The sequence below is a fragment of the Taudactylus pleione genome, unplaced genomic scaffold, assembly GCF_031769625.1.
Source record: "Taudactylus pleione unplaced genomic scaffold, aTauple2 ptg000248l, whole genome shotgun sequence".
Lineage (NCBI taxonomy): Eukaryota > Metazoa > Chordata > Amphibia > Anura > Myobatrachidae > Taudactylus > Taudactylus pleione.
The window spans coordinates 4,925,223-4,952,886 of NW_028284650.1; the positions used below are offsets into that span (position 1 = coordinate 4,925,223).

Consider the following 27,664-nt stretch of genomic DNA (forward strand, 5'->3'; position numbering starts at 1 on the left):
ACTGATCCCAGCCAATGGCAAGCGCCCATCTTCTGTGTGACGTCGCGAAGGGCGGTGCTCGACCTGACGCAGGAGGGAAGATGGCGGACGAGGAGAAGCTGCCGCCTGGGTGGGAGAAGCGGATGAGCCGCAGCTCTGGTAATGGTGACCGGGGTAGTCGGGGAGCCAGGCTCGGCCGTGATCCGATCCTTTGTGTAAATGATGTGGTCACTGGTGTATAGATGTATCTGCGGGCGCGCAGGCATTGATCAGGCACTGTGTGAGTTACATAGTCCCAGCACTCAATGTAACAGGCGGAACGAGCCGGAACAGGGAAGGGGTGTGCCTGGTCACAGCGCCTCCTGCAGGCCTCAAGGAGAATGATCGGCTTGCATGTCTGCAGTGGACTCCGTTCCTACACTACAGGGAGTGAACAGAATGGGCCTAACTAATTTCTTTTATTCCCTTGTAGTTGACACTATCATATAGACAAAAAAATATACCAGGGTTTACTTACTCCTTTATTTAGCTTTTGTCCTATGCTATGTAATGTTCTTACACTATAGTTGTCTGTTATGTTGTAACACTACACTGCACACTGGTAGCAGCATGTACTCCTATACCTTCCTTTATCTCAGTTATAGTCTATGGCAGGGATGGGGAACCTCAGGGCCGGGGGCCGTATAATGCCCGTGGAATTATTTGGTCTGGCCCTGGAATGGCACCCTGAAGCCAGAATGTATGCAGCAGTGCTGCCTGGAGCATCCTTAAGATGCTTCAGATGGTCACAGCGCTGCCCTTACAGCTCCCTGGAGCATCGTCAGGATGCTCCAGGCATTGCTGTAATCACCAGCGATTGTGGGCCCGCCCCTGTATGACTCCACTCGGAGAGGGCGTGGTCATCACCGGCCCTCAAATAATGAGAGATATATCAAAATTACCCTCGGCAGAGAAAAGGTTCCCCTTCCCCGGTCTATGGAATTGGTTCGATTAGACTTCGCAGACTTGTTTATTTTGCAGCTGCATACAAAAATTCTCCAGTCCGGATGAGATGCCGGTGTTTCCACATCGTTACAATGACAATCCCCCTCCTTGTGGCTAATTAAATCGACCCTCTTGTGTGTTTTCCTATTTATTTCCCTTAAACTGTACATACAGTTACCATATGTATGTATAAACATTTGTGGTATATTTGGCCCAAACTACAGTTAGGCACTTTCTGGGGCAGCTCACACATCTTGTGAAATAGTATCATTACAGAAGTTACATTGGATGGATCATATTTTCGTGATCCATCTGATATTCAGTATGAACTGTGGTGCTGATGCTGTGTCCTGTTTATCTAGCATATGTAGTGTGAATTTACACTGTGTATGCTCAGAAAATGGGCATGCACCAAAGCGACTGTGCACAGCCATGTGCGCTTTGGATGTTTATGACCAAAGAGGTGGTACTGGGTGTGTGTATGTGGGGCGCAAGGCTGAAGCTATGCCTAGGGTGCCAAGAAACCTTGCTCTGGAACCCAGAACTGAAGAAGACTGAGTGTTGGTGCACCATGAACAAAGGCAGGTGGGCTAGTGTGTGGATTGTTTAGTGTAGCCCCAGAATTGTTAAGGGGGGTATCCACTACCAGTTCTGAAACCGACTGCACGATTACGACATTGTCGTTTGTCAGTTGTGTGATGAGCCTGCACTGAACGAGCAGACGTTCAGTGCAGGGTCATCAATCATCTGGAAACATGCTGAACCCGACGATATCGTCAGGTTGACCAGCATGTTGGCGAGATCATAGATGTCTAAACGACCAGTGGGCACGTGCATCGCTGGTCATTTTTGCAAACTATTTGTGAACGATCGTTCAATCGTTCATAAAAATCGCTAAGTGGATACCCCCCTTTACACAGCCCATGTGACTTGCTTTTTTACCACCTTTGAAGCAGGCCACCCATAGTGCCGGGTGTTGCGGCACTCACAAGAGGAGAGTATATCTGCGCCAGGATTGGGCTAACTACACATTAATGTGGTCTTTCTAGCATTAGAGGGGGGAACCATATGGCCCAATTTTTCTGGGGCAATAGTCATTTTGGTAGGGCTATCCCTTAGATGAAGGCAATTAGTGGAGAGTACAACAATTCTGGGTCTAAATTATGCAGTAAAAGTACAAGGGCATTACAAATTACTGATAAACATATTGGGCGTCGCCACTATGATATAATTTAAATGTACATTACAATGACTGGGTTTGTTTGGCATCAGGGTTACCACTGGCCAAATATTATTAGTCATCTTACTGGATAATAAACTTGAATAGCAACTTTGCTGTTTTCACTGCATATAACTTGTCATTACTATTGTCACAATACAGTTTTCACTGAGCCTTCTGTACTTGTGCCAGCAAGTGAGTTTCTAACAGAATTAACGGTTTATGTATCAAGCAGTGAGAAGTGCCCCAATCAGCTCCTAACTATTATTTTATAGACTGTGCTTGTTAATTGCTACTTCAAAGCTGATTGGTTACTATGGGCAACTTCTCCACACTTTTCACTACTTGTTACATAAAACCCCTTGTCTGTTTAATCAAATATATTTGTACTTCCATCTGCTGGACTGAATAGTGTACCCTGACAAACTTCCCTTGTGCCTTGTTCTTTCAACAATCTTATATTGATTATACTCAACGGACATAGGTGAGGTGTGCGTCTTGAGTTTGTCAATCCCGGGTTAAGATTTTCTTCCCACTCGAGTATTCATTTGGCTGAAAAGATGCAAAAAGAGATCTCAAATGATCCTCATACAACAAGAACTGTGTCGGGAGAATCAGGTTTCTTAAGGGGCACATCCACTAGACGATCTACTCCCTGTCCAATCTCTAAACGATTTTCCCTTGATTTTTTCCCTTGAAATTTTATCTTTCAGTCTGAACGATTTGCAAACTATCTTTAATAGATTAAGTGAAATTGATCTGCATGTTCAGTCGACTGACGAGACGATCAAACAACCAGTGGGAGTGCGCATCGTTGATCGTTACCGACCAAACACTGCGCGATTTAAACAATTTTTAAACGATTGAACGATAATGACGTCGTTATCGTTCAATCGCCTGCTAAAATCGTGTAGTGGATGCCCCCCTTTATACAGCTGACCTCAAACCAGATAGCAATCTCTTCCTCTAAGTACTGAATTTCATGAAGGGGGAACATTCCAGGTCAGGCCTGGCCAAATCCCAGCATGCTTTACCAGACGATTGGTTGGAGGATATGCTGGAACTTGTAGTTTTACTACAGCTGAAGAGCCATATGTTAGCTAGTCCTGCTCTAGGATCTATACATCCAATTGTTAGGTGCTGTTTGGGACCACAGGTGAAGTACCATTGATTCTCCGTGTTGTCTCTATATATTTATGTCCCTCAACCTTCATACACTCTCCTTAATAGCCCTATCACCCTGGCTGCCCTACTTTTACTTTCCTACTTCTCTAGGCATTCGCTCCCTTCCTGCTAATATCCTTGCCCCTTCCAACATTCACTCTACCAATATCTCTTAAGGCTCATACACACTAGACGCTAAACTGAACGGTAATCGTTCAATATCGTCCATTGTGTATGAACGATATGATTAACGATGCGCGCTCCCGCAGATCGTTAACAATGTCTTTCATCGCTCGAACTTGCAGGACAACCTGACAATATAGTCAGGCACTGCAAGTACGGGGATGAGGCAGGTGACGTCACTGAACGATATTGTTCAGTGTGTATGCTCAAAGTCGTTCCCAACATTGAGCCCGGCAGTTCAAGGGATAACACTTAACGGTATGCTCCATGAGCGATATCGTTAAGTGTGTATGAGCCTCTGTCTTGCACCTTCATGCCAGTTTACCTGACATCTGGTCTCCTTCCTGTCCACCTCCTGGGCTAGTTTAGGAAATTGCACTAATCATGTCTCTACTGTCATGTCTCCCTCAACTTCTACAAACCTCTGACCCTTGTTGCCACTGGCATTCATTTACGCCTTTATCTCTTTCTACCCTTCCCTCACTATCTGCTGCCATAAGGCATTGCCACCTTTCCTCCGTTCCACACACCCACAGTTCACCAGAGCTCATAATCTTAATAGCGTTCCCGCTAGGCTGTTTTAGTGGGGCGCGGCGCCCTGCCCTCCTTCTGGAGGGTAAAAAGCACCCTGCCCTCCAGAAGGAGGGCAAAAAGCGCCCTGCCCTCACAGCCTGCGGGTGCCGTCTTCACCCGCGGGACGCAGTGTCCCGCGGGTGGAGAAATGTGCAGTGACCCGGTCACCGCCGGAGAATAGACGCCGGGTGAATGCGCCCGGCATCTATTCTCCCTGTCTGCAGCGCTTGGGGGCTGCCCGGCGTGTCCGTAAGTGCCGGGCACGCCCCCAAGTATGACGAAAAGGGGATGCGTCTTATAGATATGCCCCCTTTTAATGGCCACGCCCCCTTTTCGGGCGGCGCGTGCACAAAGTTGCTCTCTCTAGCTCCGGCCTGCCGCCGGAGCTTGAGTGAACTCTACTTAAGGAGGGTATACACTACGCTATCTATTGAACAATCTATTGTTCGACGCGGATCAGGACGACCGATTGTGCCGATCCCATATTGTGTACGGACTATCTGCGCACGCCTGCGGTTGCATGAGATATCGCCGGTCGGCCGCGCTGCATGGCCAACCAGACGAACTCGCGTGCGGTGCCGTTGGAGGTAACGAAGAATGGAACGAAGGATCGTTCCTTTGTTCATTACATCGCTCAGTGTGTACCCGTGGTATAATATATTGGTCCGTCGGGTCAACAATCGTCCGAGTATGCATCGGAAAGTGTACCCAGCTTTACAGTTCTCCTAATGGCTGGTGACCTCAAACCTAAACCTGTGATCTCCTCCCTATTCCATCTATTAGCTCGAACTAATTGCAAAAGCTCCCATCAAACCACATCTTCACATTCGCTGCCCCTTCACCTGTGCTTTCTAGGATGTACATTCCATCTGCAATAAACTTTTATCTATGATCTCTTCCTTTCTCATATCCTCAGTATCCTTTCCTTCTTTCTGCATAATCTATCTTTCCCTCTGATACCACTTACCCTGCCTCCCTCTCCTTTGGCTGCTTTTACTTTAACATGCTGCATCCAGATACCAAATTTAACAGAGCACTGCAAACGTGATGTAGTCAACATCCCTGCGCCGAAATCCCGACAGCGGGTCGTATTCAATTAGAAGCGATAAGCCGAGATCCATGAAAAAATATCACAGATTGCTGCTTTTTGCCTGTCGGAAACTTATCTCCATATTCAGTGCCATCCGCTTTTCACGTACGCGGAAAGTCAATGCAATATAATAGGCGAAAAAGATTCGCCTCTGAATAGCAGGAGAAAAGAGGTGCAACATTTTTGTTTTGGTGCAAAGCTGGGGAAACCATTCAGGACCCTTGGGACAGCCCCCAAAGGATAACTGTGTCAAAAAGTTCCAGAGAAAAATGTAAGAACACCCCAAAAAAGTACTTTGAATTTGGGGGCAAAAAGCACAAAGTGGGGGGACAAGTTCGCAAACTAGCGAAATAAGGTTCTGTGGGTGCACTAAGAAGGGGGGTCAAGTGTTTTTGGGATTGCTGGTGCTTTTATGAGGTTGGAAATTTGCATTTGTTAAAACTGCACTTTAGAGACATTAAGATGCTCGCACCCATTTTCAGGTGCCCCAAATTTGACAGGACTACTTATTTCCTAAAAAAAAAAAAATATTGCTTTATGCTATTCTTCAACTCTTGTGCAAAGACGGTAATTCGTGCCAATTTTGCGAACTTAAGTAGCCCAAACAGTTGAATTAGGGCTAATCGGGCACAACTACATTGATCCCCCGATGTTTCTGCATCTTTTCGGGGGGTTCAGGCTGATTTCCCCGATTCTGACACCACTTTTCGCACATTCTGACTAAGCGTGTCGCCATTTTCGCTTCTTTTGGTATTGAATAGAACTAATCGCTGGTACGCGTTAGAAGTTTCCGCGGCTAAAATATGCGATGTAGGCAAAGTTCAGCATGTGTAACTTTATCGTGTACGCAAAACTAATTGAATACGGCCCAGCGTCTGGATCCTGGCACCAGAATTCCGACCCCCGGCATCCCGAAGGTATGTATCGGACGTTAGGGTGCAAGGTTAGTTTTAGGCACCAGGGAAGGGAGTGTTGGGGTTAGGGTGGGGGGAGGTTAGGCACTGGGGAGGGAGGAAGGGTTAGGTTTAGGGTGCGCGGAGTTAAGGCACTAGGGGGGAGGTTAGGGTTAGGCACTGGGGAGGGAGGGTTAGTGGTAAGGATTAGTCTTACCTGCTTTCCTTATAGGTGTCGGGATCCTGACCAGCGGTATCCCGACCGCCGGGTGCTTATACCCAACCCCTGCAAATTTTGACAGAAGACCAACAGTGGAGGCAATACAGTCCCATATTCTCTCCCCTTTAAAGACAATCTTGGCGATAGACCTTACTGCTGGCATATTATTATAAGACATAAAACATATTATAGATAGAATTTGTATTATTGTTGGTATTTTGCGTATGGCATATAAGGTTTGGTTTTACTGGCAAGTCTCAGAAGAGACTGGTCAAGTCAAGCGTTGTCAATATGTGGCTGCACAAGTAAGGCAAGATGGGAGTGGCCTGTGAGATGGGTTCTGTGGCGGCACAATCTTGTGAAACCTGTCTTTGTAAAGCCATATAGCATTTATAATGAGGCCTTCAAGTATGTAGGGGATGAGTCTGTTTTTATAATGGCACTTTCCTGATGGGCGCCCGACAGCAATTCAGTTCCCTTTGGGCGCGAATATCTGTGGCTGCACACATTTCTGCTTACACCGTCCTGAGGTGGCGAGAGGAAATGTGTGAATACTCCTGTTTTTGGGTGCCCAAACTGCTTTTTGAGCACCATAACCTGGATGTTAGATTGGTTTAGGCATTTTACGCAGCTAATCGCAGTCTACTTGGGCACAATAATTAATGGGTGTCCAAAAACAATTGAATTGCAACATTGGGAACCCATTAATTAGTGCAACTGAAAATAGTTAAATTGCCCCCCCCCTCTATATCAGTCCTAGTGTGATGAGTGAAAAATGGCATAAAACAACAACAAAAATAACACACTCCAAAATGAATATTTATTATATTTAGGCTATTTAGAACCTTGGACAGGAGAGTAGTGTACTGGTTAATATAAAAGTTTTGATCTCTGCTGAAATATAGATTAAGAATAACTTTAAACATTGGGAGTGCTTAACCACCTGCCTGGACCTTGTCAGAGGAGCTTGCCAGCTGCTTCTGGAAGCTCATCTTCCAGCAGCTGCCGGGCTCAGCCCACCCAGCCTGCAACCTCTCCTCTACTCGCTCCTGCCGTCCGGGCTTCAGAAGGGGGCAAATGTAAAAGGGATCGCCCACCAGTGGCTGGCAGAAGACATTCTTCCTGCAGCCCGAACTCGGGGATCAGGGAAGCTGATCACACACTAGGCTGGGCAGCTGACTGCAGTGCAGCAGCCCTGCCTCCCCCTGCCCTCTCCCCCTCTCAGCTGGCACTCATGTTAGATAGATAGTATAGTTTTTATTTTAAAACTATTGTTTTCAAAATGTCCCCAAAAATTGTTGCTTTTTATGTAAAGAATTGCTTTTTAACCCTTATTCAGTATAATGTTATTAATACTGAATTGGGTTTAAATAGCGATTTAATGTTTTTAAAAAAACGACAATTTGGGGGATATTTTTGGAAAAAATATTAGCCAGTTAAATGCCAAAGAAAATTTTGCCCTTTTTTTTTCTTCCACTTATTGTTTAAAATGATCTTTTAGTCACAAAAGCAAAATTGAAAAATGAATTGTAGTGACAATGTTCTCTAGAAAAAAATAAGTATTCCTTTGTTGCTTAGCAAGCTACAAGGTAAGTGTTCACGCTAGGTCTGGCACCGGGCAGGGCGTTGGAGCTAGAAAGGGGCACGCGTGCCCGAAAAGGTGGCACCCCAATTTCATCACTTCTGGGGGCGTGCCAGGCATGTCTGGGCTTCCCCCAAGCTCTCCTGTCTCTGTGAATCTATTCACTGACGGTGGTCGCTGCACCGCAAATTTTCCCACCCACAGGACACTGCGGGTGGGGACTGCACCCGCAATGTTGTTTTAGCCGGGCGCTGCCACAAGGGCAGAGCGAATTCTGCCCTTTTGAAACCTGGCAGGGCGAGGCGCCCTGCTAGAACATCCTAGCGGGCACCCTAGGTGAGCTATTCCTAGAGAAAACATTATGTTGCGCTGTTGAGACACTGTGGCCCGTATTCAATTCTCCAAATTGTGCATCTGCTCACATCGCGGTAGAATATTTTCCAACATCACAATGTGGTGCAAAAGAAGATTGATGATGTTGGTGGTTGTAAAGTGCTGTTATTCATTAGGCACTTCATTGTTTGCAATTGATTCGCCTCCTAATTGTTAACTGTACTCCTGTGAGGATACCCACTATGTAGTGTTCACTCCAGGTGCCGAGCAAGACAGGTATGTAATCGGGACACTTTACGGCGCACTCAAAAAAGGTGGAGTGGTCACGCAAAAGGGGTGTGGTCTTGAGACACGCCCACTTTTCAGCACAGTAGGGGGTGTGCCCAGCACGCAGAGATGCTGGGGTGCCTCCAAACTCTCTCAGCAGTGTGAATAGATGCCATGCGTATGGCATCTATTCACTCGGTAATTGTTTCCCTGGAATTCCCCCCTCCACATGGGCCACTGGCCTGCGAGTGCTGGCAAAAGGCTAAGGTGCATTTTAGCACTTTAAAATTGGGCAGGGTGAACAGCCTAGTGGGAACACTATATGCAATTAACCCTTGCTTGACAGATATTGGAGCCAGTGTGCAATGCACACTTAAAGTAACCTTGGGGTAGAAGCACACACAGATTGAAATTTAGACTGCTACAAAGAGGCTGATATAGTTAGTAGCATAATGGGCATACATGCCTGCAAATAAATTAATAAATCCACAAAAAATAGCAAATTTCCTCACATCTGCATAGGAGGTTTACATGAGCTGCATTTGCGTGAAAATAGTGTTCATTCTAGCACCCTGCACCTGTCACAACCCCCCCAGTTCCTCTTTCCTGCTTGTGGTGTCACACTCTGGTATGTATCTCAGCAGTGTGTTGCATCAGCTGAGTGCTAGAAGCACCAGAGCAGAGTGACCCTACAGGCATGACAGAGGAACTACATGGGTTGTGTGACAGGTGCAGGGTAGAATGAAGACTAAACATAATTCCATCTGTCCAGTGGTAAATATGGGTGGGTCTGCATAGGTGCATATGCTTGCATTCACTTTCTAAGTATGCACAAAGCTGTATCGCACGAAATGCAGCATGCAAACTGGGGAAGTACTCTTGGGGAAAAAAATGTTCAGAATCCAAAACTATTCATTTGTGTATTATGCAACATAAATTTGTTCATTTAATATGACCCCATCTAACTATAAAACTAAAAAGTCTAAAACTCAATACAGGTAATAAACATATATGCTCACGTGAGGCAATTTTCCTGTACATGGAGCCTTAATCCCCCCCTCATTGTAACTGTCAGATATTATGAGTGTCAACCTGAGAGTAAATAGGTCAGTTATGCTTTAGTTGCACAGTTTGTGTTATTTCACACATGCTGCCAGTGATGACCTGCAGAAAATAACAGCTGGTCTGATGGGGTGGATAGGCAGATTTCTTTCACTTGTTTAGTTCATAACTGAATGGTGGAAAAGATTATCAATTATGCCACACAGTTGTGGCCTTACTGCACAGTTCCAGTCATTAAATGTCGGGCCTAGTAGGCCAATTGCGTTTCATTGAACCGCTCTTCCCTCCCCTTTACTTACATGTTCTTAGTGCAGTAGCGCTGTATGTCGGCTCCATCATAACATATCAAAATCTGGTCCCTGTTGAATATAAATAGTCTTGTTATGATGATGAGTCCTTTGTATGTGTGTTGTATAATCCGCCAACATTACTTATTTACCTCATAAGTTAATTGTTATTCAGCTGGCTGATGTTTGATATGTTAAGATGGGGCTGCTGTTTCCAGCATGTGTGGTTTCAACAGGTTGATCTGCAAATGTTTCTGCCCTGAGGTATAGAAACGTTGCTGAATTTAAACTTGTTCACTCTCCGTATTGAGATAAAATGTACACACTTTATTTTTCAGGCCGTGTGTATTATTTCAACCATATGACAAACGCCAGTCAGTGGGAGCGGCCCAGTGCAGGCGGAAAGAATGGGCAAGGTGATCCGGCGAAGGTGCGATGTTCTCACCTGTTGGTGAAGCATAATCAGTCCAGACGTCCTTCATCGTGGAGGCAGGAGAGGATCACACGCACCAAAGATGAGGCCCTGGAACATATTAATGGTAGGTAAGCACTCGATATGCTGGTGAGTAGAATGCCGTGTGTGGATATGTAGGTTCACCCCACAGTCTTTGTAGAACTACTGTACCTATAGGGTCTTGTAATCGTATTCTGTATAAGTATGTCTCTCACATAACATTTGAGAAATTCTGGTCCTTCCCTCCTAACATCACTACGTCAGATCGCTAAAATTTGACGACATGCATTCATGCACAATTATTTTCATTCCCCGTTACTACATATATATTGGGTGAGCAATGGACTTTGGTTTGGTCATTGCAACTGAAAATATATGCAGAGTTGCTGGTGGGCTCTGGATCTTTATTTCTAACTTCAGCTAAGCTTCAGTTGTCAAAAATGGGCTCCACAGTTAAGGCAGACTTGTGTCCGTGCCTCGGGTCACTGAAGCACCTTTTTAAGCCGCGGCACACGTTGAGGCAGCGGGCAACCTCAGGGTACAGTTAAAATGGTGGGTATTCCGTACAAGCATTAAGGGGAAGGAGTTCATCCCTGTCAATCTGCATTCAGAAAGCCTGCCAAAATTCTCTCCCAAGTGTCTTGAGAGAAGATGCTGTGTGTCTGCTCTGTGAAACGGGCTTCATTTAGTGTATTGGGAAGCTTTTATTATCTTTCTATAACGTAGTTATATGTTTATCATTGAGGGGAAAATTTATATTACTGTACACCTTGTTAATTGTATTGTTTACGTGTATATGCTTTATATAGTGTAATATCTTTAACTTTTTCTCCGAAATTTTCTTATTTTGTGTCATTACTTTACTGTTATAGTTAATGTTTTAATTACACTATGCTTATTGTCACAATGTCTACAAAGGGTTCTCAGTCCAAGAGCCTTCTGGGAATAAAAGGGCAACCATTTTGCCTGTTGAAAATTCTCCCAGAACTGACCATATTGCTGTTTGTGCATCATGTGAGGTGGTGGGGCCAGAGTTTGTGTCCACCTGGGGCAGCTTCTAGGGAAGCGCTGACCCCTGCTTGGGCCAGTAACGAAGCTTTCTGAACAATTAGTGGCTGCTAAAGAGCCGTGTGCTGGACCCTCTATTCCAGCTTCAGGTCCCTCCCCTCTTACAGTACCTATTCGATTTCCCTCCTAATTCTACAGATCCTCCATGGGCTCAGGGTTTAGCCCGTTCAGTTCAGGGGTTAGTTCAAGTTTCTACATCCCTGTAAAAGATATTGGAAACCGTTTCTGCTTCTACATCTCGGAAACGATCCCTTCAAAACGTTTTAAGCTGAGTACACGTTAGACGATATTTCACCCGAGGGATCGGGCCGAACTATTGTCAAAATGGGCTAGTGTGTACCCGTTGTTGGCCGTTGCGTGCTTCCGCGGGGTCATCAGTCGCATCGTCAGGTCGGCCCTATATGCAGCTCATTCTGACAATGTGACTGGCGACCACATGCGGCAGGAGTCGACATGTTGGACACCGGATCGTCTTATTAGCTAAGGCAGACAGGGCGAAATGGGAGAAACCTCCTATTGTGGACACTTCAAATTGTGCTTATCCAAGAGAACTGCAATTCCAGTTCCTGGCGCTGCTACTCTACGAGATAGTTCAAATAAGAAATTGGATTCCAATCTTCAATTTTTATTGCAACAGGAGCATCCCTTATACCCATATCAGCTTTGGTTAATTAAGCGTTGGAAAGATGGGCTGAGATGCTATCTCGGGAAATCCCATCTGGTTTTGCAAGGGCTGAACTCCTACAACTTATTGAACATATTCAAGAATCTGCTAACTATCTTTGAAGGAGCCATCGATGTAGCAATTGTTTCCTCTAGAATTTATGCATCTGTTATTGCGGCAAGATGGGCATTGTGATTGTGTTCCTGGCAAGCAGATTCAGATTCCAAGAGGTTCTCTTTGGTGCCGAATTAGATACAATTATTTCAATTTGCAACAGGTAGAGTTCATTTCTCCCTTTCTTGGCACCTAAATCTAGTGGGCCGTCCTTTTGTTCATTTTGATTTTCTGGTAAATCCAGAGGTCAGATGTTGGCCAAAGGACAGCTTTCAACTATTTGTGGAAGTTGATCCGGAGTAAAGGTGGGTACACACCTGACAGATAGATCTGCAGATGATGGTCATTCCTACACACTGAATGGCAATCATCTGCTTGTGCCTGCGTGTCCCGCCCCCTCCTCGCGGCTGCTGTTGTGTATGTCTGCAGACCGCCCGCGCACACTTGCCGATGGACAGATATGTCTGCAGACATATCTGTCCATCGGCTGTGCAACACAGCCAATGCTTTATGTCGGTGAACGACGTTCACCGACATATCGCGGGTAGACACTGGCCGACGGGCAGTAGATACATTGGGCGATCAATTGATCGGCTAATATATCTGTCAGTGTGTACCCAGCATAAGACAGGCATGAACAGCCCATTGTTCGTCTCAAAGTCCTTCGAAAAATCGTCTGCATGACGTGATTTCATTCCTCCCAGGGATTTCCTTGGTTTGGAGCTTGTCTTCTCCTTTTCTGGAGCAACAAGTGGTCACTACCGATCTCTGATATGTGCTTCTTTACCACAACCTTCCCATTCTACCCTAAAAAGCGACCATACAGGACCTTCTTTCAGCAGGAGTAACTGTTCCAGTACTGTCAGAAGAAAGGTGAACAGCCTTCTACACACACATTTTTCTACTCATAACACAGAACGGCTTTTTTCTACTTCAGGGTCCATAGGGGGTATAAAGGGTTGACCTTGGGGTATAGCTGGATCTGGATCCACGGGCACCACGCAGTTAAAGCTTTTGCTGCTCCCTGGATGATCTTGGGTCCATCCTCCTCTATACCCCGCCCCCGAGCCACAGGCACCTCAGTTTTAGTTGGTGCCCGGCCGGAGTCGGGTCACCCTTGCGCAGTGGGGCTGCAGGAGTAGCCCCATGGCTTATTTTTAAATGAAGAAATTATTTATTTTTTTCACTCTTCAGAGCGGCAGCATCAGACTGTCCATTAGGACGTCCACGTTGCCGCTCCTACACCCCGCTGGCGCTGCGATGCCAGTACAGATCTGGGGATCGCGGCGGACCCCAGAGTCTACTAGCCGGGCTCTGAGGACTCCCACGACTGCTGCCAGAAGCGCTGGGGAACAGGTAAGCCGCGAGTCGCCGCGTGCAGTGGCCCGCGGGTGTTATGCAGTCGGCTGCCTCCGGTCTCTGGGGACAGACCGGAGGCGCTAGCAGCGGCGGCGGGCTCCCCCTCAGTAAAGGCATATCCCGCGTGACCTTTAGACTACCAGGGTGGTATGCCGGCAGCGGGAACCGGCAACCCTGGGGTTAATTGCTAGCCAGGGGAGGCAGCCTTCCCTGTCTAGCGGCTCCTCCCCTCAGCTCAGCGCACCTTTTCTCACGTTTACTGGCGTCGCTGAGCTGCTCTCTTCCTGCGGCCACTCCTCCTCTGAGATTTCCAGCAGCCATCTTCTACTGGCAGCGCAGATCTCCCAGGCGGTGCATGGACCGGTCCCTCTGTGTACCTTTCCCCTGCTAAAGGACAGTGTACACAGCGCTATAGCCCTCCCAGACACTGAATCTGGGAGGTTGATTGTAGTGAAAGGTGCAGTGAGTATTGACTTTTCTGCATGGTATGTGACTTTTGCTAGTGCTGCCTGTCTGTGCTAATTTTTCTACTTACTGTCAGCTTATACCTATTCCTTTCCTTCTCCTACGGCCCAGCAGGTGTGTGGGGGAAGGGCGTTTTCTGTGGACCTTGCGTATATATATCACGTATTTGTGAGGTCAGTCACATAGTACCATATTGTGAGATTGAGCACTCTGTGGCTCCTGTGTTTTTCTCCTGCAGATGCTGTTCTGCGGGAGTGGAGAGGGAAGATTTGTCACAGGATGGTCTGTGCGGGCAGTGCCAGCTATTGCCTGGTCCCTCTCAACCCCCTACATCACAGGACCCTCCTTGTGCGATGTTTTCACAGGTGCTGGTGTCAGTCGCGGACCGTCTAGCAGTCCCTACTAGGGGGCTGCCCCAGACAACCATCCCCCATTACCCGGGTATTCCGCAGTTATTGCAGTCTCCCCCCGGGTCTCAGACGGTTGGGCAGTATACGGGGTTGCCTATGTATGTTCAGTCTACCCCAGCGACGCAGCAGTCTGTGGTGCCTTTTCAGGGTTTTCCTCAGGCGGCTCATCCACCCTCGGTGGATGTACTCTCCAGCTCCGTCCAGAGTTTGGCGGTCTCATCTTCGGCTTTTCAGTCGATGTTACAGGGTGACATGCCTTCAAAGGCGTCTAAGCGTCCAATGCTGGCTGCGCATTTAACGGACACTGAGTCTTCAGATGACGGGGAGGTACATGAGGACTCTGACTCGGACGCCATGGCACAAGAGGTAGAGACTAAGTCCTCCATTAATGTGCCGGCATTGGTTAGGGCGGTGTGGGCCATCCTGCACATAGAGGATGATGCATCAACCCCTAGGTCAAAGTATCCTAATTTTAAGAGGGCTAAGGTGACTTCGACGGTTTTTCCCCTGTCTGGCCAGTTGACGGATCATATGGCAGTTGCCCAGTAAGAGATTCCAGCCACAAAAATGGTTGGCATCCAATTATCCGTTTCCTGAGGCTCATTGCAGGAAATGGGAAACCCCACCGGCGGTGGATTCCCATGTCACCTGCTTAATGAAAAGCGCTACATTGCCCTTACGTTTATCTCCTCTCTCAAGGATACCAAGGACAGGAAGGTGGAGACTTGTTTAAAGTCTATCTACTCTCTCTCAGGGGCAGTGACCTGTCTGTCTATGGCAATCTCCTGGGTGGCTAAAGCCATTGAGAGCTGGGCCAACACATTAGAGAATACCTTTCCAGATGAGGCTCCGGATGTCCAGAGAGCGTTAATTGGACAGATGAGAGATGCGGCGTCCTATATTGGGGAAGCGTCGTTGGATGCAGGCCTGCTGACCTCTAGAGTTTAGGCGGCAGCAATGTCTGCTCGTCGGTCCTTATGGCTGAGGTCCTGGAGAGCAGACGCAGATTCTAAGAAGGGCCTGGAGGCCTTACCCTTTAATGGGGAGTTGTTGTTATGTCCAGACTTGGACAAAATAGTGGATACTCTGGCTAAATCCAAGTCCGCTTTCCTCCCTTCGACTACAACGCATCCTAAGGTCAGGAGCTCTGCCTTTCGGTCCTTTCAGGTTCAGGGTAAGGCCAAAGGTCAGTCCTTCCCAAAGCAGTCGGCGACCACCTCTAAGCCCAAGAAGCAGGCTAACATGGAGTGCTAGGCGCCCTTCTTCCAAGCAGGAAGATAAACCTTCTGCCTGATGGGACGGGCCTCCCTCTGGGGGACCCCAGAGTGGGAGGCTGACTTCTTCAATTTGCCCAGTGCTGGCACAATACCACCACGGATGCCTGGGTTAGAGAAGTGGTCTCCCAGGGGTACGCCCTGTCTTTTCGGCACAGACCGCCCTACCAGTTTTTCTGCACGAGTCCTTCTCAGGACAAAACCAAAGCTTTGCAGATTCAGGAAGCTATAGAGTCCTTGCTGAAAGCAGGGGTCATTGTTCCCGTTCCTCAGTCACAACGGGGGACGGGGTACTACTCCTTTCTGGTGCAGACACCAAATGGTTCTCATCGCCCTATCCTCAATTTGAAGTCTCTGAACAAATTCCTCAGAGTTCCCAAGTTCACGATGGAAACGTTCTGGCGATGGAACCTGGGGATTACATGGTCTCACTGGATATCCAGGACGCCTACCTTCCATGTTCCAATAGCACCTTCACACCAGCGGTATCTGAGGTTCGCTATCCTACAACATCACTACCAGTTTCGGGCGCTACCCTTTGGCCTTTCCACGGCACCAAGGGTATTCACCAGAGTGATGGCGATCATAGCCGCCCATCTTCGGAGCCCGAATGTATTGCTGCTACCGTATCTAGACGATCTCCTTTTGCTGGTGTGCTCTCCGCAGGTACTGCTTCAACATCTCCACCTGATGATCGCTTGTCTGCAAGCGCACAGGTGGTTGATAAATATGAAAAAGTCCTCCCTGATTCCATCACAGCGGATGGTTCATTTGGGAGCCCTGCTAGATTCTCGTCAGCAACGGATCTTCCTGACTCTGGAGAATGTCTCCTCCATACAGCTGCGGATACACAGTTGCCTGAGCAGTTGCCGACTGTCTGTCCATTCAGCAATGAGCGTTCTGGGGTCCATGGTGTCGGCATTCGACATGGTGGAATTTGCCCAGCTTCATTCCAGGCCCCTACAGGGGCTGATTCTATCCGAATGGAACGGGTTACCTCACCGAATCTGGTCTCAGATGCTGGTGTTGTCCCTGCAGGTTCAGCAGTCTTTAGCTTGGTGGCTTCAGACAGCTCACCTAGTCGAGGGGCACCCCTTTTGGATCCCTGCTCACAACAGATGCCAGTCTCCGGGGTTGGGGGGCAGTGACAGACTCGTTGTCACTTCAGGGACGTTGGACTGCGGAAGAAGCACTTCTCCCCATCAACATTCTGGAACTGCGGGCCGTGTACAGGGCCCGGCAGTCGCCCGGCGCAGCTCGTCAAGGAAGGGCGGTTCAAGTTCAATCCGACAACGCCACCACGGTGGCATACATCAACCACCAGGGAGGAACTCGCAGTCGGGCTGCGATGTCGGAGGTGTCTCGCATCCTTGCTTGGGCGGAGTTCCACATTCCAGCAATCTCTGCAGACTTCCTCAGCCGTCACGACGTGCATCCCGGGAAATGGTCGCTTCACCCAGAGGTATTTCAACTACTCGTGGACAGATGGTGGCTGCCGGAGCTGGACTTGATGGCCTCCCGTCACAATCACAAGTTGCCAGTGTACGGGTCAAGGACAAGAGACTCAGGCGCAAGTCTGGTGGACGCACTGTCGGTGAATTGGGCGTTTCAACTGGCGTATCTATTTCCTCCGATGTCCCTGCTTCCTCGGGTCCTGCGGAAATTCAAGCAGGACGGCGGCACACTCGTGCTGGTGGCTCCAGCGTGGCCTAGACGTCCTTGGTACTCCGATCTGAGGAGCCTCTCCATCGACGCTCCGTACCTTCTTCCTCAGTGTCAGGACCTGTTGTCTCAAGGGTCCTGCCTTTACCCGGATCTGGGTAGGCTGTCTTTGACGGCTTGGCTCTTGAGACAGCCGTCTTAAGGTCCCGGGGCTTCTCTGGTTCGGTTATTAGTACCATGCTCAGGGCACGCAAGCCTGCCTCCGCACGGCTTTACCACAGGGTGTGGCACACTTTCATTGGTGTGAGTCCAGAAACTATGATCCTCAGGTGTTCCGAATTTCTTCAGTCAGGTTTGGACCTAGGCTTACGTCTTGCCTCAATGACGGTACATGTGTCCGCGCTGTCTGTGTGGTTCCAACGGAGGATCGCTACACTGCCAGATGTTCACACTTTATTCCAAGGTGTTCTTCGTATCCAGCCTCCCTTTGTGCTTCCTGTGGCTCCTTGGGACTTGGAGGTGGTTCTTCGGGCCCTGCATGGTTCTCCATTTGAGCCTCTTGATTCGGTGGAACTCAAGTGGTTAATGTTTAAGACTGTTTTTCTCCTGGTGATTGCTTCTGCCAGCAAGGTGACAGAATTGGGGGGCGCTTTCCTGTCGTCCCCATTTTCTGATTTTTCACCAGGACAGAGCGGTGCTTCGTACTCGTCCTGAGTTTTTGCCTAAAGTGGTTAAGTTCTACATTAATCAGGAACTTGTTGTGCCAGTTTTTCAGTCACTTGATCTTTCAGCTGGTGAGGTTTCCTTGGATGTAGTCCGTGCTCTCAGAATTTATGTGGACCAGACTGATTCTGTTAGGAAGTCTGATTCATTGTTTGTCCTCTTTGGTTTCCACAGGAGGGGTTGGCCTGCCAACAAACAAACTGTAGCCCGTTGGCTTTGTTCTGTTATTTGTGAGGCTTATGCACAGGAGGATTTACCTATTCCAGCCTCCGTTAAGGCTCATTCCACTCGGCCTGTGGGTCCTTCTTGGGCTGCTGGATGTGGCGCCTCTGCTGTTCAGCTATGTAAGGCGGCCACCTGGTCTTCCATTCAGACATTTGAGATTCTATGCGTTTGACACCTTTGCCTCTCAGGATGCATCCTTCAGGCGCCAGGTTCTCCTTTCTGCACAGGAGCGTCCCCCGCCCTTAGTTGAACTGCTTTGGGACATCCCCAAGGTCAACCCTGTGGACCCCTATGGACCCTGATGTAGACAACAAGAGATATGGTAAGAACTTACCTTTTTTATCTCTTTCTACGAGGTCCATAGGATCCACTGGGCACCCGCCCTGACGCACCTGGCTTCATATGGGCTGTGTGGCTGGTCACCGGTTTTCCGTCTCCCATTTCTGTGAGAGTGGTTTCTTGTGTGTTCCAGTCTTCCTTCTCTCTGTTTAGTCTCCTCCTCCGGCTTGGCTGCTTACCAACTGAGGTGCCTGTGTCTCGGGGGCGGGTTATAGAGGAGGATGGACCCAAGTGCATCCTGGGAGCAGCAAAAGCTTTAACTGCGTGTTGCCTATGGATCCAGATCCAGCTATACCCCAAGGTCAACCCTGTGGACCCTTTGGACTTCGTAGAAACAGAGATAACAAAGGTAAGTTCTTACCATATCTCTTGTTTTTGCACTTCCTTCAAGCCAAAAGTGGTTACTAAATCCACATAAATTAGGTACTTGTGTACTTTACGGACTCATTGCAGAGAGAACCCAGTGAACGTTTTAAATGGTACTTGTTTACTTAAAGTACACAAGTACTGAAAGTTGTCCCCATCTAAAGAAGAAAGTTGTCCCCTCGCGGGCTTGGTGGCTCGCTGCGCTCACCACAAGGTTATAGGTTATATTCCCCCTCTATGCTCACTTGGATGGTAGGGAATGATGCTGGACACTGGCTGATGACGTCAGGGTCCTCTCCGTGAAGGGGATTTAGACATTACCATGATTAATAATAACAATGAGTGTAGAACACTTGGGTTTTCTTTGCAATGAGTCCGTAAAGTACACAAGTACCGGAAATTGTAGTTCACACAGTAGATAGTTAAATTTTTTTACAGGAATCTATAGTGCCTTGTGTTCTAGATCTGGTCGGAGCACGCCGAATTTATGTTAAACGGACAATCTTTCTGTACTTCTTGACTCCCAAAAGAGGGGATGACCTGCTTCCAAGCAAACTGTTGCCCATTGGTTTAGGGAAGTTATCCGTAGTGCCTACAGGTCAGCCTGTACCTACATTTAAAGTTCTAACGGAGACATGGGTTCTTTGCGGCTTCTCAGTGCATCATACGGTCTACGATTTACAACTTTTAGTATTCTCCATTTGTAAATAATAATTTTCACAGTAGAATAATAGACTTCAAATTCATTGGAAGTAGCCTTAGAACTGATTCCCTCTGAAATTATTGTGCAACACAAAAGAAATTCTGCTTCGTGTTGCCCTCCCATTTATGTCCGGTAGCTCATAATTTTTTAATTTTTTTTTTGGTCGTCCAAAATTGAACCTTGCTTAAATGTGATGTACAGCTAAACAAATCCGTATCCAAACACCGCTTATTTTACTGCGCACCCCTATGGGTGTGCAAGCTAAAATTAGTGTTGGACTCACAAGCATTCTTGCACTATTTTCAACAGCACTGTTGAAATAATTGAATTGCCCTTCCTCTGGGATGTAGTTGGCATCCCAGTGTGCGGGATGCCGACAATCTGAATACCGGCCCCGAAATCCAGACAGGTCGGGATCCTGGCACCAGTATCCCGACCGCCAGCATCCCTAAGGTAAGTATCTGGCTGTTGGGGGGCGGTTAGGGTTAGGCACCGGGTAGGGAGGGTTAAGATTAGGGTGCGGGGAGGGGGAGGTTATGTGTAGGCACTGGCAAGGGAGTCTTTAGGATTAGGGTGCGGGGGAGGTTAGGTGTAGGCACTATGGGGGGAGGTTAGGGTTGGGCATCATGGAGGGTGGGTTAGGGTAGGGGTTAGAAAAATACCACGACTTCCTATGGGTGTCGGGATTCTGACTGTCGGTATTCTGACCAGCGGCATCCCGACAGCCAGGATTTCATACCCAACCACTTTTCTCTCTAGCTCAAACTTTCACATGTATTAACAGCTATTTTATATTATTTGTTCAATATCCACTATTGCACAGATTCTCAAAGTCAGAGCCCCAAACAGTGCACATTTTCCTGGTCCCCTCACAGAATGACAAGTGAAATAATTGGCTCTACCTGTCGATCTTTTAAAATGTGTGAGTAATGGCTACACCTGTGTACCTGCTAGGTGACCGGGAAAAAGTGAACTTTGTGGGGTCCTTAAGACTGAGTTTGAGAACCACTGCACTATTATGCAAATGGACGACCACATTTCTCATCTCTTTATTTTAAACTAATGTTTTCTATATGTACTTTAGCTTGACATCTGAGTATTGGTGCTATTTCTTCACTGTCCAGTAGATGGCGCTATGAAGTGTACATGCAGCCTGTTACTTTTTTCATATTGTGATTTTTTTTTTAAATTCTTTTTCAGTAGTAGAATGACTGGGGGCTTTTGTGGTAATATGCTCTGGCACAGTAGTGCATATTGTGCCACTGTGTGTATATACAGCAATAGAGCATAAATCTTGTGTATATGTATACAAAGTGACGGTCAGTGTTATCTGCAGAAAGCTCCATCAATGTGACCTCATAATGCAGGAGAGAATAAATTGACAAAAAGAAAAGTAGCATCCGAAATAGAGCAAAAATACATAACATCATAGGGGGGCACTGTGACCACTGCATTCTGTATTTGTGGAGCACACTGCTCTGATGGGGAGGGGGTTTGTCTCCTCATGCTCATCTTTAGAATGTTGTGGCATTTTTCACCTTGTTCTTATTGTTGGACAGTGGACCTGGTCCTAAGTGAGTGTTTCTTTATCGGACACCAGTGCTGCTTTTTTTTTTTTTTTTTTTTTTTTTTTTTTTTAAATTGTGCAGTCCAAAGAGCCAGGATAGGCGAGCTAAGGCGTCCTAAACTTGAGAACTTATTGGAGCAGCCTGTTTATCTTGCTCCGCTCACTCTGTGTGGCTAGGGCTACTATGTTATGGGACAAACCTATTCTATTACAGCAATATTGTCAAGCAGTAGAGACTGAGGGAGAATGGTAACAGCTCCAAGTCCTCTAACGCAGCAATACAAGTTCATACAGTTACATTTATAAAAAAACTACCGGCTTTAAAGCTATGCCTATCATCCATTTTATATTCCGTTTTCTTGTTTGTTGACGGTGTCGCAGTTATTATATTCTATTATAGTTCATCATTATAAAAGTAACAGTATCCATTTAGAACCCGTGGTTGATTATGAATGTCTGTTAATAGCAAGTAACTATTGTGTCTAGGACCAGCCCAATATAATGGGAAACTGTTTTATAGATGTAAATGGTTGCTATGGTAACAACACCTTTTCTGCGATCCGGTTCTGCACATGAACACAGAACTGCGTCCCTAACTGGCGAGATGGTTGAATGCGGATGGACGCATGTTACTGCACAGACGGGGGAAATGGAATAGACTTTCCCCATCCCTGCGTCCATCTTTGTGAAGCACGTATATGAACTGTTAGACCGTATCCCTATAGAGATGAATGATCTATACAAGCAGAAGCCTCCTGACAGTGGGGAAAACAATGTAATAACTGCTGTGTGGCCAGGTTGTATTACAGCATATAAGAGGAAACAAAGTCTGGCTGCTATGGATTACATTACCTTTTCCTATGGGCCAGTTATCAGCAATGTACTCTGATGTGTTTCTATTTCATGCTATTGAACTGTGTTTATCATCTGCATTTCTCTATACTGATATCTTATACTGTGTTCCTGCTTGTCTGCATTCACAGGTTACATACAGAAAATTAAGTCTGGAGATGAGGATTTTGAAGCTCTGGCCTCTCAGTTCAGTGACTGCAGCTCCGCAAAGGCTGGAGGAGACTTGGGTAATTTTGGGAGAGGCAAGTCCAGCTCTTTATCTTTTTAGTTTAATTCTTGTTGGAAAAGTGTAGATGGTTAGCAGCAAGTAGAATATTGCTGCTATCTTTTGTTACCTTCCTGTTATACTCCTCCTCTTTAGAAGGGCTGGATGTCCTGTGGTCACTAAAGCATGATGATGCTGCACCTTCGTGACTGGAGCCGAGATTGTTATAATGTGAGCACAGTGAGACAACGTCCTCATTGCTGTCACTGAAGTCTAGCTCCTGTTTCTCTTGGGGAGAGAAACATGCTTTAGTCCACTTTCTAATCACTGGAGGCCCCGTGTTTTTAGTAACTGACAACCACACTGCTATATAACATGGGCATCAAAAAAATAAAAAGCACCTCTTTCTATCCAGCATATCCCTTTTTACGTAGGTTATTTCTGCATATGACACTTCTGAATCATCTAATCATTGCGGATTAGATGGAGTATAGCATGTGAGAAATGTAAGACAAATATTCAGTTATAATCGGCCATATTGTGGACTGAACTAGTGTTCATAATGGCGCAACTGATCAATTCAACAAAAAGTAAAGAGATGCTTGAGAGACAGGAATACATCATTAGCCCATTAACTGGCCGCCTACGTAGTATGTAGTGGTATACATTAGGAAGGGCCCTTTAGCATATTGCATGTACTCTGCCGTGTTAATGAGGGAGGATGAAAACTAGACCATTTGTCAACCACAGAGGGGGAAAAGTAATGACCAGTGATTTTTGACATTTAATTTAAAGCTATAATTTTTGAGGCGCTAAACCAGGCTGGTATTACCTTTTGAAATAAATACCTGTAGACATACTCTTTAGGTGGTAGGTCCTGTAGACATACTCTTTAGGTGGCTGCTCTTTAGGTGGTAGGTCCTTCCTTCATATACCTGTAATTGTATCTCTCTCTCTGTCCTGCAGGTGACATGCAGAAACCCTTTGAAGATGCTTCCTTTGCTCTGCGGCCAGGAGAAATGAGTGGCCCGGTTTTCACAGATTCTGGCATCCACATTATCCTTCGCACAGAATGATTCCCTATATTTACAAGGATCGGGGGTTGGAGAGATGAGGGGTGTTGTACAGGCAGGACGAAGGCAGGTGGGAAGGGGTAGACTAGGCTTTAGTATACCCTGGGGATTGCTGAAGATATGAGTTTCCGTTTATCAGCGTTCAGTGGTCATTGGCAGCCTAGTATCAATGTTGAACATTTCAATTTACAGCGAGGGATCTGCATGAAGGGGCTTCTTCTTGAGTCGCGGGCTACATGTGTACACTCCCCTATCTGTGAGAGCTACCTAGATAAGTAGGAAACTTTGGCTCCGTCAATATACTATTGTTTTTATCCAAACATAAATAGTATAGTTTAACTCCTGCATGCCGGGCGCTCTGGCGTGTGCTTTTACAACATACATATTGAAAACCAGTGACCCAGGATCTAACTGTTTAGATGATTTGTTGCTGGTGGTCTGTGTAACTGGGACTAAATATTTAATTTTGCATGATAGTTGTGTACTAGAGCAGTCATTGCATCAGCCTATAAAGATCTATCAAACTGATCTTGTTTCTTCAAATGGTGCATTATTTTGTTACAATTTCTTGTTGCCTCCCTCCCACACAGTGAGTGAAAATGTAATCATTGTCTTAAGGTTCCATTAAAGAGCACCTGTCCCCTACACACACACACACACATTGGAATTGCCCATTTTCTTGGTTGAACCAATGTCTGACGTGTTAACAACATTCTTGAGATACTGGTTCCTAAATGAGCGTTGGGTTCAGCCCACAAAATGGCTGACTCCACTGTTTGTAGATGTTTGTAGAAATTTTTTAGGTGTTGTCTTTTTATAGATTTTGAGGGCAAAGTGTATGGGTTATTTAGACCGTGGCCATTTTGTGGACCGAACTAATGTTTGAGTGTGCAACTGATCAATTCAACAGGAAATAATGCGATCCTTGAAACACAGGAATTAAATACATCCTTAGCCCATCAACTGGCCACCTACATGGTTATGTAGTGGTATACTTTAGCAAAGCTCCTTTAGCATATTGCTTGTACTCTGCTGTGATTATGAGAGAGGATGAAATCTAGACCACTTGTCAACCACAGAGGGAGAAATGTAATGACCAGTGACTTTTGCCAATTAATTTAAAGCAGTCATTCTTTTCGAGGCAAAACCAGGCTATTACCTTTGAAATAAAATCGCCGCTTTAAATCCCGGGGAGAAAAAAAACAGCAATTTTGACTTTGTGGGATATATATATATATCCCACATGTTCTCTTTACAGAGAACATTCTACTTGTGACACAAACAATCATTTATTCTGTTGTGTTAAGACTCTATATGCAAATAGTTTTCCAGCTTAGTAAGTTCCTTTTCTATCAGTTTGTGCATCGGTCTGTTCCATGATACTTTAGTGTTTAGTAACAATGTACACATGGCCCATTAATAAATTCTTTAAGTGGTTCCTAAACCAGAAAATAGCCGTTATATACTTGGTCTGTTTCAGATGGGTGTTCATGACTTATCCAAGAAAATTGAAATTGTGTAACAATAAAACCAGACCGTATACTGTCTATTTCTGGTATACACTTGCAGTGTGCATAGCTATATGCACCATGACATTATACAAGACCCATTGCTCTAATGTTCAATCCATTTGCTGTAAGCAGCTAACACATTACTCTTACATATTGGGATTAAATGACTGGGAAGCTTGTGAGTGGTTTGAATTTTCTAGATAAATGCTCATCCAGCTACAATAGCCATACAATAAAATTGCCTTCATAGCTACGAGTTGTCTTGGAGAGGTCTCGTTCCCCTAGACTTCCTTAAGGTGCGTATCTACTACACGAGAGTAGAATGACTGTACGTTTACAACATATGTCGATCAGTGCAGGCACCCTCTCTCATCTCCGAACATGCACAACCTGGTTGGCCTGCATGTTCAGGCGATGACAAATGTCGACAACGGCCAGCGGAAGCGCGCTTTGGTCGTTGCCGGCATAATTACTGTACGATTAATAAGAGATTGAACGATAACTATGTCGTAATCGTTCAATCACTAATTTTTCTCGTGTAGTGGATACACACCTTTAGAAGCGGAGCCAACCTTCGGTTGTCAGATTCTCGATGTTCTACCACAGCTCTAGATAGTTACACAATTACTATTGTCCACTAAATTTAAACTTGTGATATTTGAGAGACAATGGTCAAATATGTTTCCCTGTCGCCAAATATGTGGTTATTGCTTCAGTACTATCTGTATGATGAGCTTTTGAATCCAGTAGCCATTAAGGTACGCTAGCTGGCTAAATCAGTGGAGACCGCTCCTATATTTGTTATGAATTCCTAATTGTTGACTCTTCTGTTGAAGTGACAAATTATATGCCATGAATATCAGAAGGTGACTTTGTTTAATATCTCTGCCATGTGTCTCATACTCATGGATATTGGATCAACCTAGAAAAGGCTTCTACCTTTGGCTGCACGTCGGCCAGTGTGTACAGACGATATGTCTGAGCGACGTCGTTCATAGACATATCGCATTGGCTGTGCTGCACAGCTGATGGACAAATATGGCTGCAGACATATCTGTCCATCGACAAGTGTGTACAGGCGATCAGCCGATCGCCCGTACCCACACAGCAGCAGCCGTGGGGACGGGGGTTGCCCCGACCCGCCTCCCGGCCAGCGGGACCCGCGACTCACGCATAATGATGGTCTTTCAGTGTGTATAAACGACCATCATCTAAATATATATCGGCAAATCACTCGATCTGCAGATAAATCTTTCAAGTGTGTACCCTTAATCACATTTAGGGCCGGATTCAATTAGCCACGGTAATTAACCGTGCACCAATTAGTCGTTCAAGGATATTCAATTACAACCCGCGACAGTCTGAGGAAGGCTCGATCAGAAATCCGCGTAAGTGCCCTTATCGCAGGTGCCACAGGTTCGGCTACTTATCTTGGAACGTATGGGTTAACGAGTGTTATCAGTAATTTTACTGCAGAAAAGAGGTAATTGAATAGGCTCAGATGTAAAAGCTTGAGGCTACCACCCTTCCTCAAGCTGTAAAATACAGCGACTAATTTAATCCGGCCCATAGTTAGAAATGTAATGTTTAAACAACAGTACCTGGAGTCTGGTTTGAGTCCATAAAAAAAAAACCACTTCTGACTTATTTGGAAACAGCATTAAAACACACACAAACCATGTTGTAGCTTTCCTTTTCAAGGCTCACCAAAGTAGAAACTTGGCTTTTAAAATTTTATAAGGGTAGCATGTACCAAGCTGTATAGAGAGATGAAAAACCAACCAATTACTGTAATTTCTCAAACACCGCCTGTAACATGACAGCTAGGAGCTGTTCGGTTGGTACTTTCTCTCCCCTTATCTCCAAGACTTAGTTCATATATTTATTTTAATGCCACTAATGTAATGGTGGCATCAGGTGGTGACCAACATGATGAATACTATATTACTAATAGTTTCATTGTGTGATTATGTACAATTCATACATTCCTGGTGTTTAAGTGGTTTAGGAACATCTTTAAAGTCTGGGTTGTTGGGTTTATAGGGCTCATGCTGTTGCATGCTGGTTTGGTGTATATTATGAAAAGGAACCTCGGAACATTTTTTTGCTATCTGATTGTATTCGCCAGGCTCAATTTACTGAATGTGATTATAATAAAGAGAAGTATGTATTGAAAAACCAGCTTCAGTCCTTTATCTGATAGGAGTGGAAGCGGCCATCTTGTGGGCTGACCCAATATTCATGGAATTGCAATGATCTCACTAGTTCCTTGTGAAATGATTTGCTGAACATTGGTTCAGCCCACAAACTGACTGCCTTCACTATATATAAACAATGGGTAACTTTTTATATATGGCTCATGCTTGGCCAAGGATAATTGTATAAGGCTGTTACCATGCACCATGCATGTCACTGAGCTCCTCCCTGTTTCTGAAGCCACAAATGCTGAATGTGCCTCCCTAGTTGTCCACCCATTCTGTAGACGCTGCTGCCGGGGTTAATGCCAATGCCTATCCAGTTCTTCCACATAAATTGTACACAACACAATATTTATTAAGCTACTCTAGTGGTTTGGCTCTTAGTTGTCCAACTGTGGTGTTTTTTTTTTTTTTCTGTTTGTTTTTTTTTACTGGTTTTGTTGAGAACTTGTATCACAATAAAAGTGCAATGTGTGTACAAGTATTCATTGTATGTATCCTTTAATTGGATGGGCATCTTTGTTTCTCGTGTCAAGTATTGAATAAGCCATAATAATGTAAATACTAATAAGCACACGCTATATTCTAAGGAGAGG

General features: G+C 45.9%; 1 protein-coding gene across 1 annotated transcript; it reads left to right on the top strand.

Moving 5' to 3' along the window:
• On the top strand, window positions 1-27,552 carry PIN1 (peptidylprolyl cis/trans isomerase, NIMA-interacting 1). Its single transcript, XM_088479879.1, has 4 exons — window positions 1-138; window positions 10,175-10,375; window positions 22,213-22,323; window positions 23,253-27,552. The coding sequence occupies exons 1-4, from the start codon at window positions 15-17 to the stop codon at window positions 23,360-23,362; spliced, it is 546 nt and encodes a 181-aa protein (XP_088336005.1). The 5' UTR covers window positions 1-14; the 3' UTR covers window positions 23,363-27,552.
• Window positions 27,553-27,664: the final 112 nt, after the last annotated feature.

What these genes read in the sequence shown, in the direction of transcription:
- PIN1 (XM_088479879.1), top strand. Translation starts at nt 15, where the DNA reads ATGGCAAGCGCCCATCTTCTGTGTGACGTCGCGAAGGGCGGTGCTCGA. An exon ending in GCGGATGAGCCGCAGCTCTG is followed by an intron (nt 139 to 10,174) that starts GTAATGGTGACC and finishes TTTATTTTTCAG; the next exon opens with GCCGTGTGTATTATTTCAAC. An exon ending in GGCCCTGGAACATATTAATG is followed by an intron (nt 10,376 to 22,212) that starts GTAGGTAAGCAC and finishes CTGCATTCACAG; the next exon opens with GTTACATACAGAAAATTAAG.